The sequence below is a fragment of the Macaca nemestrina genome, chromosome 12 (assembly GCF_043159975.1).
Source record: "Macaca nemestrina isolate mMacNem1 chromosome 12, mMacNem.hap1, whole genome shotgun sequence".
Lineage (NCBI taxonomy): Eukaryota > Metazoa > Chordata > Mammalia > Primates > Cercopithecidae > Macaca > Macaca nemestrina.
In genome coordinates this window covers 103,029,017-103,047,275 of record NC_092136.1, presented here as the reverse complement: position 1 = coordinate 103,047,275, position 18,259 = coordinate 103,029,017, and the positions used below count along the sequence as shown (strand labels likewise).

At 37.8% G+C, this 18,259-nt stretch overlaps 1 protein-coding gene across 4 annotated transcripts in view; it reads left to right on the top strand.

Moving 5' to 3' along the window:
* Positions 1 to 609: 609 nt before the first annotated feature.
* The window catches only part of LOC105493701 (defective in cullin neddylation 1 domain containing 5), a 30,284-nt gene continuing 12,634 nt past the window's right edge, over positions 610 to 18,259 (top strand). The window contains exons 1-4 of one of the 4 annotated variants that reach the window (XM_011761559.3): positions 610 to 1,002; positions 3,457 to 3,548; positions 9,563 to 9,633; positions 10,046 to 10,137. In XM_011761559.3, the coding sequence (XP_011759861.1) occupies positions 917 to 1,002; positions 3,457 to 3,548; positions 9,563 to 9,633; positions 10,046 to 10,137 (341 nt within the window). In that variant the 5' untranslated portion in view covers positions 610 to 916. Of the gene's footprint in view, positions 1,106 to 3,456; positions 3,549 to 9,562; positions 9,634 to 10,045; positions 10,138 to 18,259 lie in introns of those variants that run through there. The other 3 variants (XM_011761561.3, XM_024796542.2, XM_071075513.1) reach the window with 3 other exon arrangements.

The following is an 18,259-nucleotide window of genomic DNA, read 5'->3' as shown; positions in this document are numbered from 1 at the left end:
ACCTAAGTGCAAGTGAATAGATTACAGTGTGTTTTGGTTAGTAAGGTCTAGGGGGAGGCTCCTTAGAACTGTCCCCCAAATTTCTCCCTACTAAGTACTGGTCATCTACTATCTGTTATCGGAGAGGTGAGCTCTGCGGAAATAATGGTAGAGCTAAGTTTCAATACAGGACAAAGTGATATGCAAAGGTAGGGAAAAGGGAGAAGGGGGAGTGGGAGGCTGATCACAGGCCCATAAAGAAAACACGCAAGACACAGGGTGACAATGTATTTAAGGGGTGGGAACACTTCAGGTGAGGTTATCGTGTGGAAGAGCTCAGAAGTGGAACTTGGTCTACTTTACCAGGTTATTTTTAACGTCAACTGCAAAGTATTAGTAGTTTCATTTTTTGGCGGTGACTGCCAGCATCAGAGCGCGGCAGAAACTCCATGAGAAACGTCAGGATACTCTGGACCGAATACAGAATTCCGCGGGCAGCCGCAGTTGCGAGGGTCAGACAGCTTCCCCCTGCCTGGCCTACCTACGAGTGGCAGAGGCAACCGGAATCACGCCCCTTCCCGGGACCGGCTCCGCGATCGCGTCACTTCCGGGCCTCAGCGATTCGCCTCCGGGTTAGGCTGAGCCTTCTGCTTTCTGTGACTGGTGGAGCTGCCGCGCTGTCCGCGTTATCTCCTCCCGGTGAGAACGAACCGCAGTGTTCACCGGCGAGGAGCCAGCCCTGTCCCGGTCAGAGAAAGACGACGAGGATACCTGGGAGCGGGCGTCGGCCGGGCTGGGCCGCGCCGGTGCGGGCTGGCGACTCTGCTCCTCCGCTTGCTGCTGTCTCTGGGAACTGGGTGCCAGCGCTGAGGGGCTTCCAGCGGACAGGGACCCCCTTCCCCGGCTCCCCTGCCCACCCTGCCGGGGAGGGCGGAAGATGCCGGTGAAGAAGAAGAGAAAATCCCCTGGGGTGGCAGCCGCAGTAGCGGAAGACGGAGGCCTCAAAAAGTGTAAAATCTCCAGGTACCATCTCCCCCCACCCTTCAAGCTTCCCTCCTCCCTCCTTTGCTGGACAACTGGAGGAAAAGGAGTCGGGCCCGGCCTGCCGGGCTGGGGCTGGAGACAGGTGAGGCCCCTTTGATCGAGCTAGGCGGTAGGTGCCGAACACCGCGAGTCTCCGCGCCCGACCCGACCTCGTGTTCGAGTGTGTGCACGCTGGCGTTTATGGAGAGACTAGAAGAGCCGCCCACGTTTAGAGTCTACGTGCCCTGCAGGGTGGGGAACAGATGCATATGTAAATTGCGCTGCCCCCCACCCCCACCCCCACCCCACAACCTCCCCTCAATCTCCTACTCCCGTATCGCTCCTCTGCCCTTTTTTTCTAGACTTAGAAGTGAGTGCAGTTCCGCGGAAGGGTCACTTCTAGAATTTCTTTGTAGAGTGTGAAGAAAGCAGCACATAAGGAATCTTGTCAACTGTCTTGGGAATGGTAGAAAGGAAAACTTGTATGCTGTAATTGGCCTCCATATTTAGTATTTGGAGTGGCCTAACCCGGAAGGTCCCAGCAGGAGGCCTTTTAAATTGCAGGAGCCCCATTTTCTGGAAGTATAGTGCCTCACCTATGCCAAGTGCCTGTGTGCAGAGTTGGAAAGGCCCTGCATGCTTTTTGTCTTCTAGCATTCAGGACGCTGTTCGCTCTCAGCATAAATTAAATGATTTGTGAACTCTTGTACTCTGTCCTATTGGTAAGAAAGAAGACAAGGCAGAACTATATAGTAGTAGTTCTTTGATCCCTTTGTAGCATATACTGGAGGCATCACAGCAAAATTATATGCTACAAAAAAATAACAGCAATTTTGGTGTGAGAAGTGGTTTTTGTTTTTTGTTTTTTTTTCTTTGTGACGGAATCTTCCACTGTCGCCCAGGCTGGAGTGCAATGGCGCGATCTCCGCTCACTGCAACCTCCGCCTCCCGGGTTCAAGCGATTCTCCTGCGTCAGCCTCCTAAGTAGCTGGGATTACAGGTGTCCACCACCACACCCTGCTAATTTTTTGTATTTTTAGTAGAGACGGGGTTTCACTATGTTGGCCAGGCTGGTCTTGAACTCCTGACCTCGCGATCCGCCCGCCTCGGCCTCCCAAAGTGCTGGGATTACAGGCGTGAGCCATCTCGCCCGACTGAGAAATGCTTTTTAAAAAAATACCCATATTAGCTGCTTTTTCATCAATGTTTGTCACTTGATATGACAACTTAAGGTGCTACTATTAAAAGAAGACAGTAGCCAGGATTATAAGAAGGAAGTAATGCTAGAGCTCTCCTTAAACAGAGATCTGCTTAAACTGTGAGGTAGATGACTTATCTAGTCATCTTTTTTGTATATTGGTCGACTTTTTTCCCTCATTACTGTGTTTTGGTAAAGGAGTCTAAGAAGTATTTCTTGGGCTATTAATGTGAAAGATGATACACTTTTCTTATACCTCTTGTTAGCCAACATTAGAATTTGACATGGGTTTCTTTAGTAGCTCATATTTTTATAATATATAGGCAAATTATTAATTCATTTTTGTATTACTCTATCTCATGGCCATCTTAAGTATATAATGTATTAAAATTATTTAAGTACATCAAAATTGCTGAGCAGGCAGTATTATTAGAACTCAGGTGATACTTTGCTCTATCAATTTAAATTTTTAAATATAATACTCTTACTTTACATTACTCAATTACAGAGGTTCTAGCATTTCTATATCATTGTAGGATAATTATTTGAGTTCCTTGAAAAAAGTTTCTCTGAAAGTCATTAAATTCTAGAGGCCATTTTGAGCTTACCAAATTTTAGTTATTTTATGAAAAAGAGAAATTTTATGAAAAAAATGAAACAGAATGAACAGAAGTTAGGATTAAATACCCTGTCCCAATTATTTGGACTATTATTAACTTTTAGGGTTTTTTTGTTGTGTTTTTTTAAATCTGTGAAATTTAATATACCCTTAGGTCCTAAGTCATCATTTATCTTTAAAAATCTAAGCTTAGGTGATAAAACAACTCTTAATATAACACTTTATTTTGAAATATTGATTCATTAAGTATCAAAATATACTTCGTGTTTTCAATATTTATCTATTACACACAAATAGAATTTGTATACAAATCAATAGAATCACAATAAATATTTATACTTTTCCAACTACTAGGTTGAACTTCTTTGTAGTCTTTTAAAATGTGAGGAAATAACTTACTGATATTTTTGGATTTTGATAGTGAAGAGGTGTTTGGGTTTTGTTAGCCGATAATTCTTACGTATAGACTACTGTTTCAAGTTGCAGTTACTTAACAACTTCAATTTTTTTCCAGTAATGCCAACCGAAGAAAAAAAAATCTTTGTTTAATGTGAATTGAAGTAGTTAATTTTGAACTTAGTTTTTCTCTAAGAGTTGAGATGTGATAAAAATCTTAGGCATCTGTGTGTTTTCTAAGCTATTGCAGATCCCAACCCCCTGCTAGACTAATAAGTGGAGAGGAACATTTTTCAAGCAAGAAGTGCCTGGCTTGGTTTTATGAATATGCAGGTAATGAAATTAATGTAAGAAGATACCAGTCATATGCTTCAAAAGTTTATTTGGCTCATTCATTTAACAAATTATCTGTTACAGGCCTGCTATGTGTTAGTGCTGTGAACTGGGATGAGGGTCGGGACTGACGATTGTGGGTAGGCTAAAAATTTGTTGCCAATTTAGGCTGATATTTCTTTAAATATATATTCAATATATATTTACTGGGAGGGAAGAAACTCATTTACTATTAATAAAATGTGTAAACAAAGATTTACATCCATTGGCTAAAGTAGTATTCTGGAAAATAAAAGGTATATAATAAAACATTTTTGTACTTGATATTGTGGAAAACACAAAGTACATAATAGAACATTTCTATTCAATATTCTTTTTTTGAAATTTTTCTGAACTAACATTTTCTGAAACTTTTGGGGAGACATAGGAAAAGATTTATACCCCTCAGTTATAATTGTATAACACATTTACCTTTTAATAATTATCATTTAGCCATCCACTTCTACTAGAGATGCAATAGTAAGAAAATAAATAGACTGATATTAATACAGTGTGATAAATACTGTATTCAGAAGATACACTGTTAGAGTTCATAGGAGGAATATATAACCCAGCTTTTAAAGTGTCATGGGAGTTTTCTAGAGGAGCTAACTTAACCTCAGTTAAATCCTGTAACTGGTGGATGAAGAGCCCTAGGCCCAGGTGGGGTTGTGTTTTAGAGGCAAAAGTCAAAGCCAGCCAGAGATGAGGCTGAAGAGTTAAGCAAATATATGCACAAGAACACTTATACTATCTCATAAGCATATATGAAATTTTTTCCCCTTAGAATAATTTTGGTTTTTTTGGAGTTATTGATTTTAAAGCTTTTCTTTTTCTTTTCCCTGTTTCCTTTTTTTTTTTTTTTTTTTTTTTTTACCTGTTTCACTTTTTTTTTCTCCTTTTAGTCACCATCATTCTCAAAACGTTTGTTTAAAATAAAAGTGTATATGTAGCTATTGCCTTATATTTAGTGCTCATCCACATTAAGGTCTAAAGTGGTATACTTTGAACTTGAGGTATAAGTTTAGGCTAATTGTATGGAATGTGAGACTATTTTGAAAGGGGGGCAGTAACTTCACTGTTGGGATCAGCTGAGTGATCCCAAAGTACAATTTTAAAATTGTTTAGTGACAGAACAGATTCTTTCTAGACCAGAAGTAAATGCTATTACTGGCATCCCAAGACAACCACTAACCCAATTTAAATGAAGGGAATTCATTTCTTACTGACCTCCATTTAAAATGTTGACCCATTATCCCAAATGCCAGTTTTACTGGTATGCATGATACAGAATCAAAAGGTCATTCATCTTATTTCATTTATAAAGGTTACTAGATACAATAGAAATAGAAAATATTTTCCTCAACTAGGAACTTTCTAGGTAACATAAGATTCTAATTAAACATTTGTTTACTGTATTAGCATTTTTAATAGCCAACATAATAATTGCATTATTCAGGAATTGTCCTAGGTATATTATTTTTTTCTTGTGACTGTTCTGTTAAGTAGGTAGTATTATCACCACCTCCCCACTACGACTTTATTTTTTGAGACAGGGTCTCACTCTGTCGCCCACACTGGAGTGCAGTGCTGCCATCATGACTGCAGCTCCTGGGCTCAGGCCATCCTCCCACCTCAGCCTTCCTAGTAGGTGGGATTATAGGCATGTGCCACCACGCCTGGCTAATTTTTTTAATTTTTTGTAGAAATGGGGTTTCACCATGTGGCCCAGGCTGGTCTCGAACTCCTGGGCGCAAGTGATCTACCTACCTCAGCTTCCCAAAGTGGTGGGATTACAGGCATGAGCTGCTGTGCTTGGCCATACCCTCATTTTATAGATGAGAAAACTGAGACTTAGATTAATTAATTTGCCCAAGATCATACAGTGACAAGAGCCAGGATTCAAACCCCGGTCCTTCTGATTCTAAAGTCCATGCTTTTTTTTTTTGAGATGGAGTCTTGCTCTGTCGCTCAGGCTGGAGTGCAGTGGCCGGATCTCAGCTCACTGCAAGGTCCGCCTTCCGGGTTTACGCCATTCTCCTGCCTCAGCCTCCCGAGTAGCTGGGACTACAGGCGCCCGCCACCTTGTCCGGCTAGTTTTTTGTATTTTTTAGTAGAGACGGGGTTTCACCGTGTTAGCCAGGATGGTCTCCATCTCCTGACCTCGTGATCTGCCCGTCTCGGCCTCCCAAAGTGCTGGGATTACAGGCTTGAGCCACCGCACCTGGCCCCAATTCCATGCTTTTAACTACGCTTTTATGTATTTTGTATTTAAATTTTATAATGTTTATAATTATATATAGTTATAAACATTTTGTTATAATAGACATCATTTTGTGTTTATTTTTTATTTAAGCTAATTTTCACTTTTGCAAAGAAAATTTTGGTACTCTTGGTTAACTTCTGTCATCCATTCAATAAATACTGAGCACTTGTTTTGAATCAGGCACTGTGCTGAGTGCTGGATATATAGTGCTGAGCAAATCAGACAAGATCCCTGCCTTTGGGGGACTTGCCTTCTAGTGAGGAAGACAGTAAACAGGTATGTAGGCAAGATAAGTACAGATTGTGGGGAGTTATAAGGATAATAAATATGGTGAGGTTCAGGAATAGAGAATAAAGAAGGGCTAGATGGACTTTCAGATAGAGTGATTAGGGAAGGCCTCTCTGTGGAGACCACTTTGTGCAGAGACCTGTTTAGGGAGGAACTGTGTGTTTTTGCCAAATAGTAACTGTTCTGTCTTGACATGGGTGTGTTCTTATTAAAATGAAGGCAATAATTTTGCCTACTGAGAATAATACATGTAAAGCCCTTAGCACAATACCTGGTAGTCAGAACTCAAATGTTAGTTGTTATTATTATTAAAACAGTAATAGCATTACACCATCAGATTTACTGGTTGTGTTTTTTACAGTGTTCCAAAATTAACTACTCTTATGTAGCTCATGTTGAAGGTGCTGTGTCACTGAGCTTTTTTTTTTTCCCCCCCCTAAGCATCTGTTATGGCTGGCATGGTATTAGGCCTTGCAGATATAGCTGGGAACATAGAAATCAGGAAATAGATGGTGTTTTTCTTTTAGTTTTGAAAATATCACTAAACTTTTTACTATGGTATTATATCATGTGTGATAAGGCCGTTTTGTTCTTTCACAAGACCTCATTCTCGAGTGATAGTTAAATTAATGATTCAGTAATGTACTGACCTATGGTAATTAAAAACATGGAAAGTGAAAGGGCAGTTTTAAGATCTCATAGAGTCAAAAAATAAGTTTGGAATTGCATAGTCCTAATATAGTACCTAGCTGGTAGAGTAGCATGAACTCCTAGTATGAACAAAATCATTTCTATAGCTTCTTCAATTGAGTGGAAACCTAATTGTCCAAAAGAGTTAATTAAATTTAGCTCCAGAGGTTTTACCCATACAGTAGTTTTATTAGAAAGATTGAAAGCAATGTTATTGGAAGGATTAACGTTTTGCAGTCTGGGGAAAGCACATTAGTTATAGACTTTGCTTTCGACTTAGATCTGTTACTATTTACATCACGTTGGCAAAGTTAGTTAACATTTACAGACCTTATCTAAGTTATAAGTTATTATATCTCTATGTAATCTCATTTGACTTGATTCTAACCAAATTTTAATTAGTAATCACCAAGTAATCCTCCAGTTTCTAGGGGGGCTATATTGATATTTCTTCTTTTTTTTTTTTTGAGACGGAGTCTCGCTCTGTCACCTACGCTGGAGTGCAGTGGCGCAATCTCGGCTCACTGCAATCTCTGCCACCTGGGTTAAGCGATTCTCCTGCCTCAGCCTCCTGAGTAGCTTAGATTACAGACGCCTGCCACCACATCTGGCTAATTTTTGTAGTTTTAGTAGAGACGGGGTTTCACCATCTTGGCCAGGCTGGTCTTGAAATCCTGACCTCGTAATCCATCTGCCTCGGCCTCCCAAAGTGATGAGATTACAGGTGTGAGCCACCGCTCCTGGCTTATACTGGTATTTCTTGACATCCTCTTCAGCTTTCTCTTCGAATCTCTAATGGCAACTTTGAGAGCAAGTATGTTTTCTTGATGCTTTAGAAAAATTTACAATATATTCTCATCATGGCTTTTAAAACAACCCTTTGTCTTTTCCCTTAATTTTGTTTTTTTTTTTTTTTTGAGACAGGGCCTTGCTCTCTCTCAGGCTGGAGTACAATGGTGTGATCATGGCTCACTGCAGCCTCAAACTCCTAGGCTCAAGCAATCCTCCCACCTCAGTCTCCTGGGTAGCTGGGACCACCACACACGGCTATTTTTTTCTTTTCCCTGGAGATAGGGTCTCCCTGTGTTGTCCAGGTTTGTCTGGAACTCCTGGGCTCAAGTGATACTCCCACCTCGGCCTCCCAAAGTGCTAAGATTACAGGCATGAGCCACCGCACCTGGGCCTCTTAAATTTTTAAATCTGATTTTTGTTTTCTTTCAATCATATATAAGAATACATACTCAGTTATGCATTTTTAACACCTTTATTGTATATGTATGCCTTTTAAATTATAAAATTAACACATTCTAATTTAAACAGTTCTCCAAATATATAAAGGAAGAAAAAGCACCCTATAATTAATCACCCCCTTCACCTTTTAACACATGAGTGCATTGTTAGTACTTACTTAAACCTAATAACATTTACCATGTTACACAAAAAAATTAAAAAGGGTTTTGGCTTCAGACCATGTATTAATGTCATCTTAGCAGCTTGGATCCCAGGCAGCAAGAATGTATTGACTTTATGTTGTGTTAGTAACCTAAAGATGGTGCTATCAAATCTACCTGAGCAGCCTTGGTCTAGTCCATGGTTTATAAAGCTGGAAGATTTTCATCCTTTAAAAAGGAAAATAGAGGCTTCTCTTGACTATTAAGAATAATACCTCAAGATTATATTTTCAAAATCCCATAGCAGTAAACACATTTCTCATATTATTACAACATTTGTTTTAGTCTTATCCAGTCATAAAAGAGACTAGTGATGATGTAATTACTGTATTTTGGGAATCTTATAACATTTTGAAAAAATGATAATTGATGTATTGATTTATTAGTGTTGCTAAGGGTGTAAAATAAGGAACAAGTTAAATACCAGTAATTAATTTTTGGACAAATGATAGACATTAGCTAATTGAAAGATTAAACTTTTGTTTCTACATTAAGGTGATATTAATGCTTGCTGTCTATTTTAGAACCAAGATGATAAGGAAAATAGCTCTTTCTGGAAATGGAGTGTAGTAATTTCCATAAGTCATTATTTCCAAAATACGTTTGTCTTTTTCAATAATTAAATTATATTTGAGTATATTTCAAAAGGGTAATAAATGGCCTGTTTTATAAGTAAACATTAAACCCTTCTGATTACTGTATTGAACTTTATGTTGGTTCTGATATTCCAGTAGATTAAGAAGCTCCAGCTGCCTTATGTTTTTTCATATTCATACATTGTCAAAAATTTTATTCAGAGTAAGCTCTCAGTAAATTTTTTTTTTAAATGGATTGGTTTGAGTTTTTGTACTGACTCATGATTGATACTAATGGAGTATTTCTTTGCTGCTTTTTAAAAAACTAGCCAGGCGAGGTGGCGGGCACCTGTAGTCCCAGCTACTCGAGAGGCTGAGGCAGGAGAATGGCGTAAACCCGGGAGGTGGAGCTTGCAGTGAACTGAGATCCGGCCACTGCACTCCAGACTGGGCGACATAGCGAGACTCCATCTCAAAAAAAAAAAAAAAATTTTCTTACTTTCATATTATAATGTGTTCAAAGAATACTTTACAAATTTTAAATTTTTAATCCTGTAGCAAATATTTATACTTATCAAAGCTATGCCAAAATTCAGATTTAATTATTTGCAAAATATTGTGTGTTCATGGGTACTTTTAGCGTGATGGTTTATGTTTTATGTTGATATTATAACAAAATAATGTAAATTATTTTTGTCTTTGAAGGTCCTGATGAAGTTGTAGGGCCAGAAGGAATGGAAAAATTTTGTGAAGACATTGGTGTTGAACCTGAAAATGTATGTTTTATTTCTAAGTAGAATGGAATATAAGTGGGATATAGCATATTCATAAATTTATAAAAATTGAGACACTTTAATCTTGTATGAAGATTTTATTTCTTCATGTTTAATATTGTAAATTTGCATTTAGGGCACATTTAATCAGTTTAAGTTGGGCAAATGTGTTCTTTCTTGATACAAATGTTACATGTAATAGAATAAGATTCTACCTTCAGAAACTGTTAGAACTTTTTACTTTTAAGAAATTGGCACATCTCAATTTCTTTATATATATAATAATTCCAGAGGTTATACTCTTTAATAGTTGAAGGATGGAAGTAGTTGTGTAAAAATGCTCTCCATGATAAATATAGACATGATTATCTCTATGCTGACTTTTCCCCTATCCTTTATGTTCTGTTCTTTCCAGATTATTATGTTAGTTTTAGCGTGGAAATTGGAGGCTGAAAGCATGGGATTTTTTACCAAGGAAGAATGGTTAAAGGGAATGACTTCATTACAGTAAGAAATTTTTTTAAAAAACAAATTTGATGGCCTATTTGAAGATCTTAATTGATATTTTGTGCTTCATAATTTTCAGGAGTAAGGTTGCACCTTAAATCAAATCTGTTTGATCTATAACAATTAGTTTGGGGATTGAAAAAATTAAATTGTGGTCTTGACAAATGAATAGGTACGCCATGTTTTATATTCTCTAAGAAAGAACCTTAGTACAGTCCTATTAAAATTGCTTGATTCTCTTCGTGAGTCACTTAAAAGTTCATGATCAAAGACCTACTTATTTACAGGTTGTTTAAGTATAAGGTTTTCCCTCTCTGAATACAGAATTCTACTATCTAAGTATGTTTGTTGGGCAGCTCTAAGCTCTAGGGCCTCCTATCCCTTCTTCGTTTTTATATTTGACTTTGAAAATTTGAAGATAGAGTTACGTAACAGTTTTATGCCTTCTTTATTGCCAAGTGAATTTCATAAAGGACAAAAGTGGAAATGTAACTGCTCCCATGCACTCTTTACCCATTTTATAGTCCTACACTTTCAGTTTAGGATCCTGCCTTTCAGCATTTTCATAAGTTGCAGAATTGCACCTTGTAAAAATAATTTGGTTTTGGCTTTTCTAAATGAAGTGTGCTTAATTTCAGAATCAGTTAGTAATTTTGTGTTAATTGTGTAGTATCATGTTTGTAGTGTTTCTGCAGAGTATTAGTTATCAACATTCTAAAATAGAAGAAGCATTAATTTATAACATTTTTGAGGCAAAAACTGGGGCTTAATTAGCTGTGTGGTTTCCTATTGTGATTATGCTTTCATTAACACATGTAATTATTTTTTGCCTGGCCTTAAATTTTTTTTTAAAGTATTTGTTTATGAGGCACTAAAATTTTTAAATTTGAATTTTCAGTGCCTAATGGTTTATAATGCTCTTTTTAAACTGACATTAACATGTTGACATGTAGATACTTTATATATTTATTATTGGGTAAAAGCCTTTGCTTATGTGAACCGAATCATAATTTCTTGAATGGAATATAAAATCAACCCTCCTACTTCCATTTTTTTAATAGTCTGAGACCCAAAGAGGTTAAGAAAATATTAGGCTCAGTTCCTTAGTAGTAGTGCTTAGTTAGAACCTAGAATTCAAATTTTCTGATTACCTATCTATAATCCTGTATTCCTATTATATTGTTACTTTCTATATAAATCAACATTCCTTATAAAATAGAGGACCATTATTTTTAAATTATAGCATTTGCTACCAAGACTGAATTCTGCCATACATTTAGGTGTCATAATATGCCCAGTTAAATACATTGATTCTGAAATTCTTTGGATTATTTCTCACCATTTAATTAGCTTTTTAGAGAAAGATTAAATAAAATATACAAAGGAATATGAAAAGAATATAGGCTTTGTACAACTCAATGTGTTTTATTAAAATGTATGTTGTAATATGGCTTGTTGTAAGACCTTTTTTGTCATTATAAGTGCATTTTGGACTACTACTCCTCCTCCTCTTTGGATACTGCTTTTTGAAGTATCTCAGCTAACAGGTGGCTGTATATTTTTAAACCTAAAATTTTCTTACTTATGTTTTTGCATAAGTTGATGCAACATAAAAAGTCTTTTTATAACAAAAATGTGTAAGCACAAAGCATTTCTAATATATGCTCCTGAATAATTAACATCATATGGTTTTGGGTACAAGAATAGAAACTGAGTAGCCCATGAGCAAGTTTTTTTTTGAGATGGAGTCTCGCTCTGTCGCCAGGCTGGAGTACAGTGGCGCGATCTTGGCTCACTGCAGCCTCCGCTTCCTGGGTTCAAGCTATTCTCCTGCCTCGTCCTCCCGAGTAGCTGGGACTACAGGCTTGTGCCACCACGCGTGGCTCAGTTTTTGTATTCTAAGTAGAGACAGGGTTTCATTGTGTTAGCCAGGATGTTCTCAATCTCCTGACCTCGTGATCTACCTGCCTCGGCCTCCCAAAGTCCTGGGATTACAGGTGTGAGCCACTGTGCCCAGCCAAGCTTGGTTTTTATTAGCACACCTTTCCTGTAGGAAGGTCACAGGGTATACAAAATAAGAGAATTATTCAGCACTTAAACTTGTCCCAGAAGTTTCTCTTTCACTCATTTATTATTCCTTGCCCATTTGCCTGGAATAATATACTGTAGAGCCTTGAAGCTACTGAGGAATGCTTGAAGTGAGCATTCTTGACCTAGAAAATCGTTGGTTTTTTTCCCTCATGATCTGGTTTACCATGTGAAATACAAAGTGTTCTTCCTCAACTGGCTAAGTCTTATTACTCCTTGAATTTTCTTATAAAAAACTTGCTATGAATAAAACAGTTTGAAATTTAAACAAAGGAAGACAAAAAATCTGTCTTTAGAAATTATTCATTGCTTAGTATACTTGATGTTCTATATAATAAACATAATCTTAAAATATAAAACTTTAGTATCAGTTCCCTTTGATATTTTTCATACTTTTATAATTTCACCTGGGCATCTAATGATCTCTTGAATCATCTTAAGATAGTCATGAATTGTTTCAGTTAATTAATATTAACCCATAAAACTCTTTATAACTATGTTGGTCTGTTAAAAAATAGTCTGGTAGTTTAAAAAATACACTATGTTAAAGGATAGTAGACTGCAACAGTCATGATTAGTTATCTATATTGTGTAATGCTTTATAGTTTGCAGACTACTTTGTTAACATTCGTTCATTTTCTATTCATATAGGCTTTCTATAACTGAATTGGCTTTCCTTTTGGGTGAAAGAATTTGTGGGTATATGAACTTGGATTTAACTGGCCTAGACTGGCCATTTTGTAAGTTTCAAGGGATGAAATTGCCATATGCTTTTCACATCCATTCTTCCATGTAGTTTTCATCTTTGTTTAATAATAGCCAAATTTCCTTGCAAATCTAAGGGTTTTTTTTTTTTTTTTTTTTTTGAAACAGGCTCTGGCTCTGTTACCCAGACTGGAGAGCAGTGGCACAATCATGGCTCATTGCAGCCTAATCTCCTGGGCTCAAGTAATCCTCCCACTTCAGTCTCCCAAGTAATTGGGACCACAGGCACATTCCACCAAACCTGGTTAATTTTTTTTTTTTTTTTTTTTTTAAGAGACAGGGTCTCACTATGTTGCCCAGACTGGTCTCAAACTCCTGGGCTCAAGTGATCCTCCAGCCTTGGCCTCCCAAAGTGTTGCAATTGCAGGCATATGCCACTGTACCCAGTATTAATTTTAATTTAATTTTGTAGATATTTATATTAGAAACCTATATTATTTAAGGCACAGTATCACTTACTGGTGATCACAGTGAGGCATAAGATGCAGCTTTTGTCCTTTAGTTATATTCTGCCAGGTCAGGGAAAACATTACAATACTATAACCCAGCCAACGTTTTTGGCACCAGGGACCAGTTTCGTGGAAGACAGTTTTTCCACGGATGGGGCGGGGGCGAAGGGAGGGATGGCTTCAGGATGAAACTGTTCCACCTCGGATTATCAGGCATTAAATTCTCATAAGGCGCATGCAACCTAGATCCCTTGTGTGCACAGTTGACATTAGAGTTCGCACTCCTATGAGAATCTAATGCTGCTGCTGTTCTGACAGGAGGTGGATATGCTTGCTCGCCCGCCTGCCGCTCGCCTCCTGCTGTGCAGCCTGGTTCCTAACAGGCCACAGACTGGTACTTATGCTCAGCCCAGAGATTGGGCACCTCACTGTAACCATAAACTAAGGAGAATGTGACAAGTGCTAGAGTGGAAATACAAGATACTATGAAAGCACAGATGAGTAAGGTTAATTTCAGCTGAGTAGGTAGGTAAATCTTTATAGGTGTGACCTGTGAACTAGAACGTGAAGAATGATTAGGATTTTGTTCATTGAGGATACAGGAAAACATTTCAGAAGAGGGAAATTGTGAGCAGAACCTTGAGGAAGGAAAGCATATGTTTGAAGGAAGTAGTTTGATTTCTTAGAATTGTAAAGTACATTAAAAATTGCCAGGATAGGTTTTGAATTCTAGTATTTTGAGTGATGGCTTCACTGTGGAGTGCTTTAGCTAATATGTTGAGAGAGTTTAAATCTATATTACAGATACTGGGGAAACCTTCAGAGATTTTAAAGCACAGGAATTGTAAAAGATTTGGGGGATCATTTTCAATGAGCAATTGTTTTTAATATTTTAAAGTCATAGTCTCTTTTGAGAGTCTTATGAGTACTATGGACCTCGTTCCCATTAAGAGGCACATGTACTGCTAGACATAAAAATTTGATATGCTCTCAGGAGGTTATGGAATTTCTCTTCCTTCATCTATAGATACGAGGTTCCAAGGATACTTGGCGAGTTTTTGTTCTGGCATAGTGTACTAGAGTGGAGGTCTTTTCTCATATCTGCTAGCCAAAAGTCTGGTGTTGGAGCAGGGGCGAAATACTATGCCAGTGGAGAAAACTGAACACAGACCTTTGAAGAGGACTTGTACTTGATTATGATAATGAAAAAAAGACAAGAGCTTCTGAAAACAGTGGTAGTAATTAAGCTGCCTGCCAGTAGGCTGCAGTTTGTAAATCTAGTCTCTGTTTTGAGCCCCGGACTTTTAAGTTTAAAGGGAATGGTGTGGCTTGACCATCTGAGAGAGAGGGGAATAGGGAACATTTATACGATTTTTTTTGGTCGGGGTGGAAGAGGGGAGTAAATGAAATGCCATCATGTGTGTAGTGTGACTGTCATTCATTTAGCATTTGGGGCCAAACTACTAATTGCCATTAGCATCCTTCCCCTCTGTTCTCTCTTACAGGTCATTGTGACAATTTCAAAATGCCCCTCTGCACATTTTCAAATACCTGTAGAAGTAGATGGTATTGTTCTGGTTGAGAGAGCTTATTTAGAGGAAGTTCTAAATCCAGAACCTTGTGACACAATTCTTCATGTTACACATCAGTGTGTCACAGCGGTCACTGGGACTTATGGATTAGGAAGAGAGCCTCACTTACATCTAATACATACATGAGACTTTCTTCTCACTTTGAAGGTCTTTAATGAAACACAAGTTCAAAAGCCTCCCTTTGTAATCAGATGCTTCGCAATACCAGGAAATTAATTTCCAAGTCCTAATGTTGAAATTAAAACCCATTTCTTCTCTTTCTAACCACAGTGGCCTTGGAGAATGGTGTACCATATTGTGGCAGTGTTCCCTAAACTCTGTGGTTTTATTTGGTTGTTATTCAGAAAACTATCTCTTGCTTTCGATAGTATGCTAGTTAAGTATGCATTTCTTTTTATTGCAGAGGAAATATACTTTTTTCTAAACTTCCCAATTTCTGAGGTATTGATGTTAGTATTTTGGAGCTAGATTCAATATAAAAATCGTATAGCTGTTAGTAACTGCTTTGGTATGTTGGTTTTGCCAGATATGTTCACAGTCTTTATGATACTGAAAATAAATATGGAGGTTTCTGCTCTTACTCTTTTTTTTTTTTTTTTGAGGCGGAGTCTTGCTCAGTTGCCCAGGCTGGAGTGCAGTGGTGCAATCTCAGCTCACTGCAAGCTCCGCCTCCCAGGTTCACACCATTCTCCTGCTTCAGCCTCCCTAGTAGCTGGGACTATGGGCACCCAGCACCACGCCCAGCTAATTTTTTTTGTATTTTTGGTAGAGACGGGGTTTCACCATGTTAGCCAAGATGGTCTTGATCTGCTGACCTCGTGATCCACCCGCCTCAGCCTCCCAAAGTGCTGGGATTACAGACGTGAGCCACAGCGCCCGGCCTATTCTTTTTTTACTCTTTAAAAAAGTCTGTCGGATTCTTTCTCTGCTCAAGATTTACGGTAGACCTTTAGGAATGGTATGATAGTTTCTGCTAAGGTGTGTAGTGTAGGTGATTTTTAATCCATTTGCCTCAAAAGAAGTATATCAAGGACTGTGCTAAGCATTTAACACATGGATTCTCATTTAATCTTTATGGTTGTCCTATGAAATTATTATTGTTACCATTTTAAAAATAAGATAACTGAGGCTGAAAAAGGTTAAGTAACTTGCCATATAGTTGTCCTATTAAATTATTGTTGTCGTCATTTTAATAACAGGGAAACAGGCTGAAAAAGGTTTAGTAACTTGCTGAAAGCCACATGGCCAGAAATGGAGAAGCTAGAATTTTAACCAATCTGTTTGACTTGAAAATTTGTTTCTCTCTTCACTTTATTTTTAAGCTTATTGAAAAATTACATGAGATTGTAACTTTGTGTACCTGTGAAATATAAAATATTTGGAAAATATTATAATTTGTTGGATTCTGATCTCTTTAGTGACTTCTCAGTCACTATGTGCTTTGTGATTTTGTTTGATCTACCATTTACCACTAAGTTTCTCCCAGATAGGAATTTTGAAACATGATATAATTAAATAAATAAATCACCTACCCTGCGGTTTATTTTTGGTAGTCACACTTTTATCTAACAAATATTTTTGGAGTGCTCTATGTCAGGCCCTGTGTTATGCTATGACAGTGATTTTTAAAATCTGGTGGTAAGGAAAGAAAGAACTTTGAATGTCAGGAGACATCTTTTATCTTCTTTGCCCTCTTAAGACTTAAGTCTAAAGTCTGTTAAGATTCTGCGTGAGATTTTGTATGAAAGATGTGACTCATATTACTTTTTAAAAAATATGTAAAACATTACTTTAGAAAAACCTTGAAGATATAGAAGATGAGGCCCTACTTAAGTCTTGGTGGGAAAGGGAGTACATGTAACTAGATACTTAAAATGTAGGACCCTCTGAACATTTTCAAGTGATGGTTTGGAGGTCTTGAAGACTTCATCTCCATGTTTTCAAACATTATAGTGGCCTGTAATCTGAGAAATTTGTTTTGCATATCCCCATGGTAGAAATCAGCTTTCATTAAAGCATTATTTTTCACATAATGAATAATTTTTGCACTAACAAACCACTTGGTGAAATAGTAGGTAATGGAATTTCTAACAAGTAAGAATAATTTTTTCTTGTTTCCTCATCAGGCACATTGTGCATTCATTCGTATATAAGGAATTCCGGTTAACTTATCCAAATTTTGATTTCCATTTCTGGCAATATGGCTCCTGAATGTGTGGAGAAACCATTTCTCATGTAAAACACTTAAATACTGGATAACATATAAAAACATCTTGGCTGGGCGTGGTGGCTCACACCTGTAATCCTAGCACGTTGGGAGGCTCAGGCCGGCAGATCATGAGGTCAGGAGTTTGAAACCAGCCTTGCTGACATGGTGAAACCCCGTCTCTACTAAAAATACAAAAATTAGCTGGGCATGGTGGCGTGCGCCTATAGTCTCAGCTACTCGGGAGGCTGAGGCAGAAGAATCATTTGAACCCGGAAGGCGTAGGTTGCAGCGAGCCGAGATCATGCCACTGCACTCCAGCCTGGGCGACAGAGTGAGACTCCGTCTCAAAACAAAAAAAGTTTTTAAAAGTATACTTGGACTTGCCTATAAGGAAAATAATCAGAAGCCAGAAATGGTGAGTGATGGTGATTACATAGAGATCTATGGAGCTGACATTTACCCTGAAGAAACCTACCTATTCCTAGTCACCTAGGGTCTGGCTGTTGACGTGTCATCCATGTTGAGAACAGGGTACACATTTCAAGCAAGACCTTAATAGGATGGGAATCAGATCAAAAACATTGATGACAAACTTAGGCAATAACTGGAGATTTGATGACCTGGGCTTGGTTTTACATACAATTAGAGGTAAAGGTCTTCTACCAGAGAGAATTCCTAGTCCTCCATCTTCTGTCTTGCAGATTTGGGGCTGGAATTCACTGTATGACCCATGCCAAAAACGTATTTTAGAATAAGACTCCCCTGTTTGTAATGGAATGTAAAGAAATTTGTGAAATTTATTCTGTAGAGAAATTTTACACAAACCTCAATTTTTGCAGAAAAAAGTTCCATGATCACTAAATGTATAATCAGAAATCACTAAACATATTGAGAAATCAATCTTAAAAAATGAACTCGAGAATCAGACCCTTTAAGATTAGTGTATGAATTATCACAATTTCCACATAACTCTATAGTTACAGAAAAGAGAATGGTCTTAGATATCAGACTCCAAATAA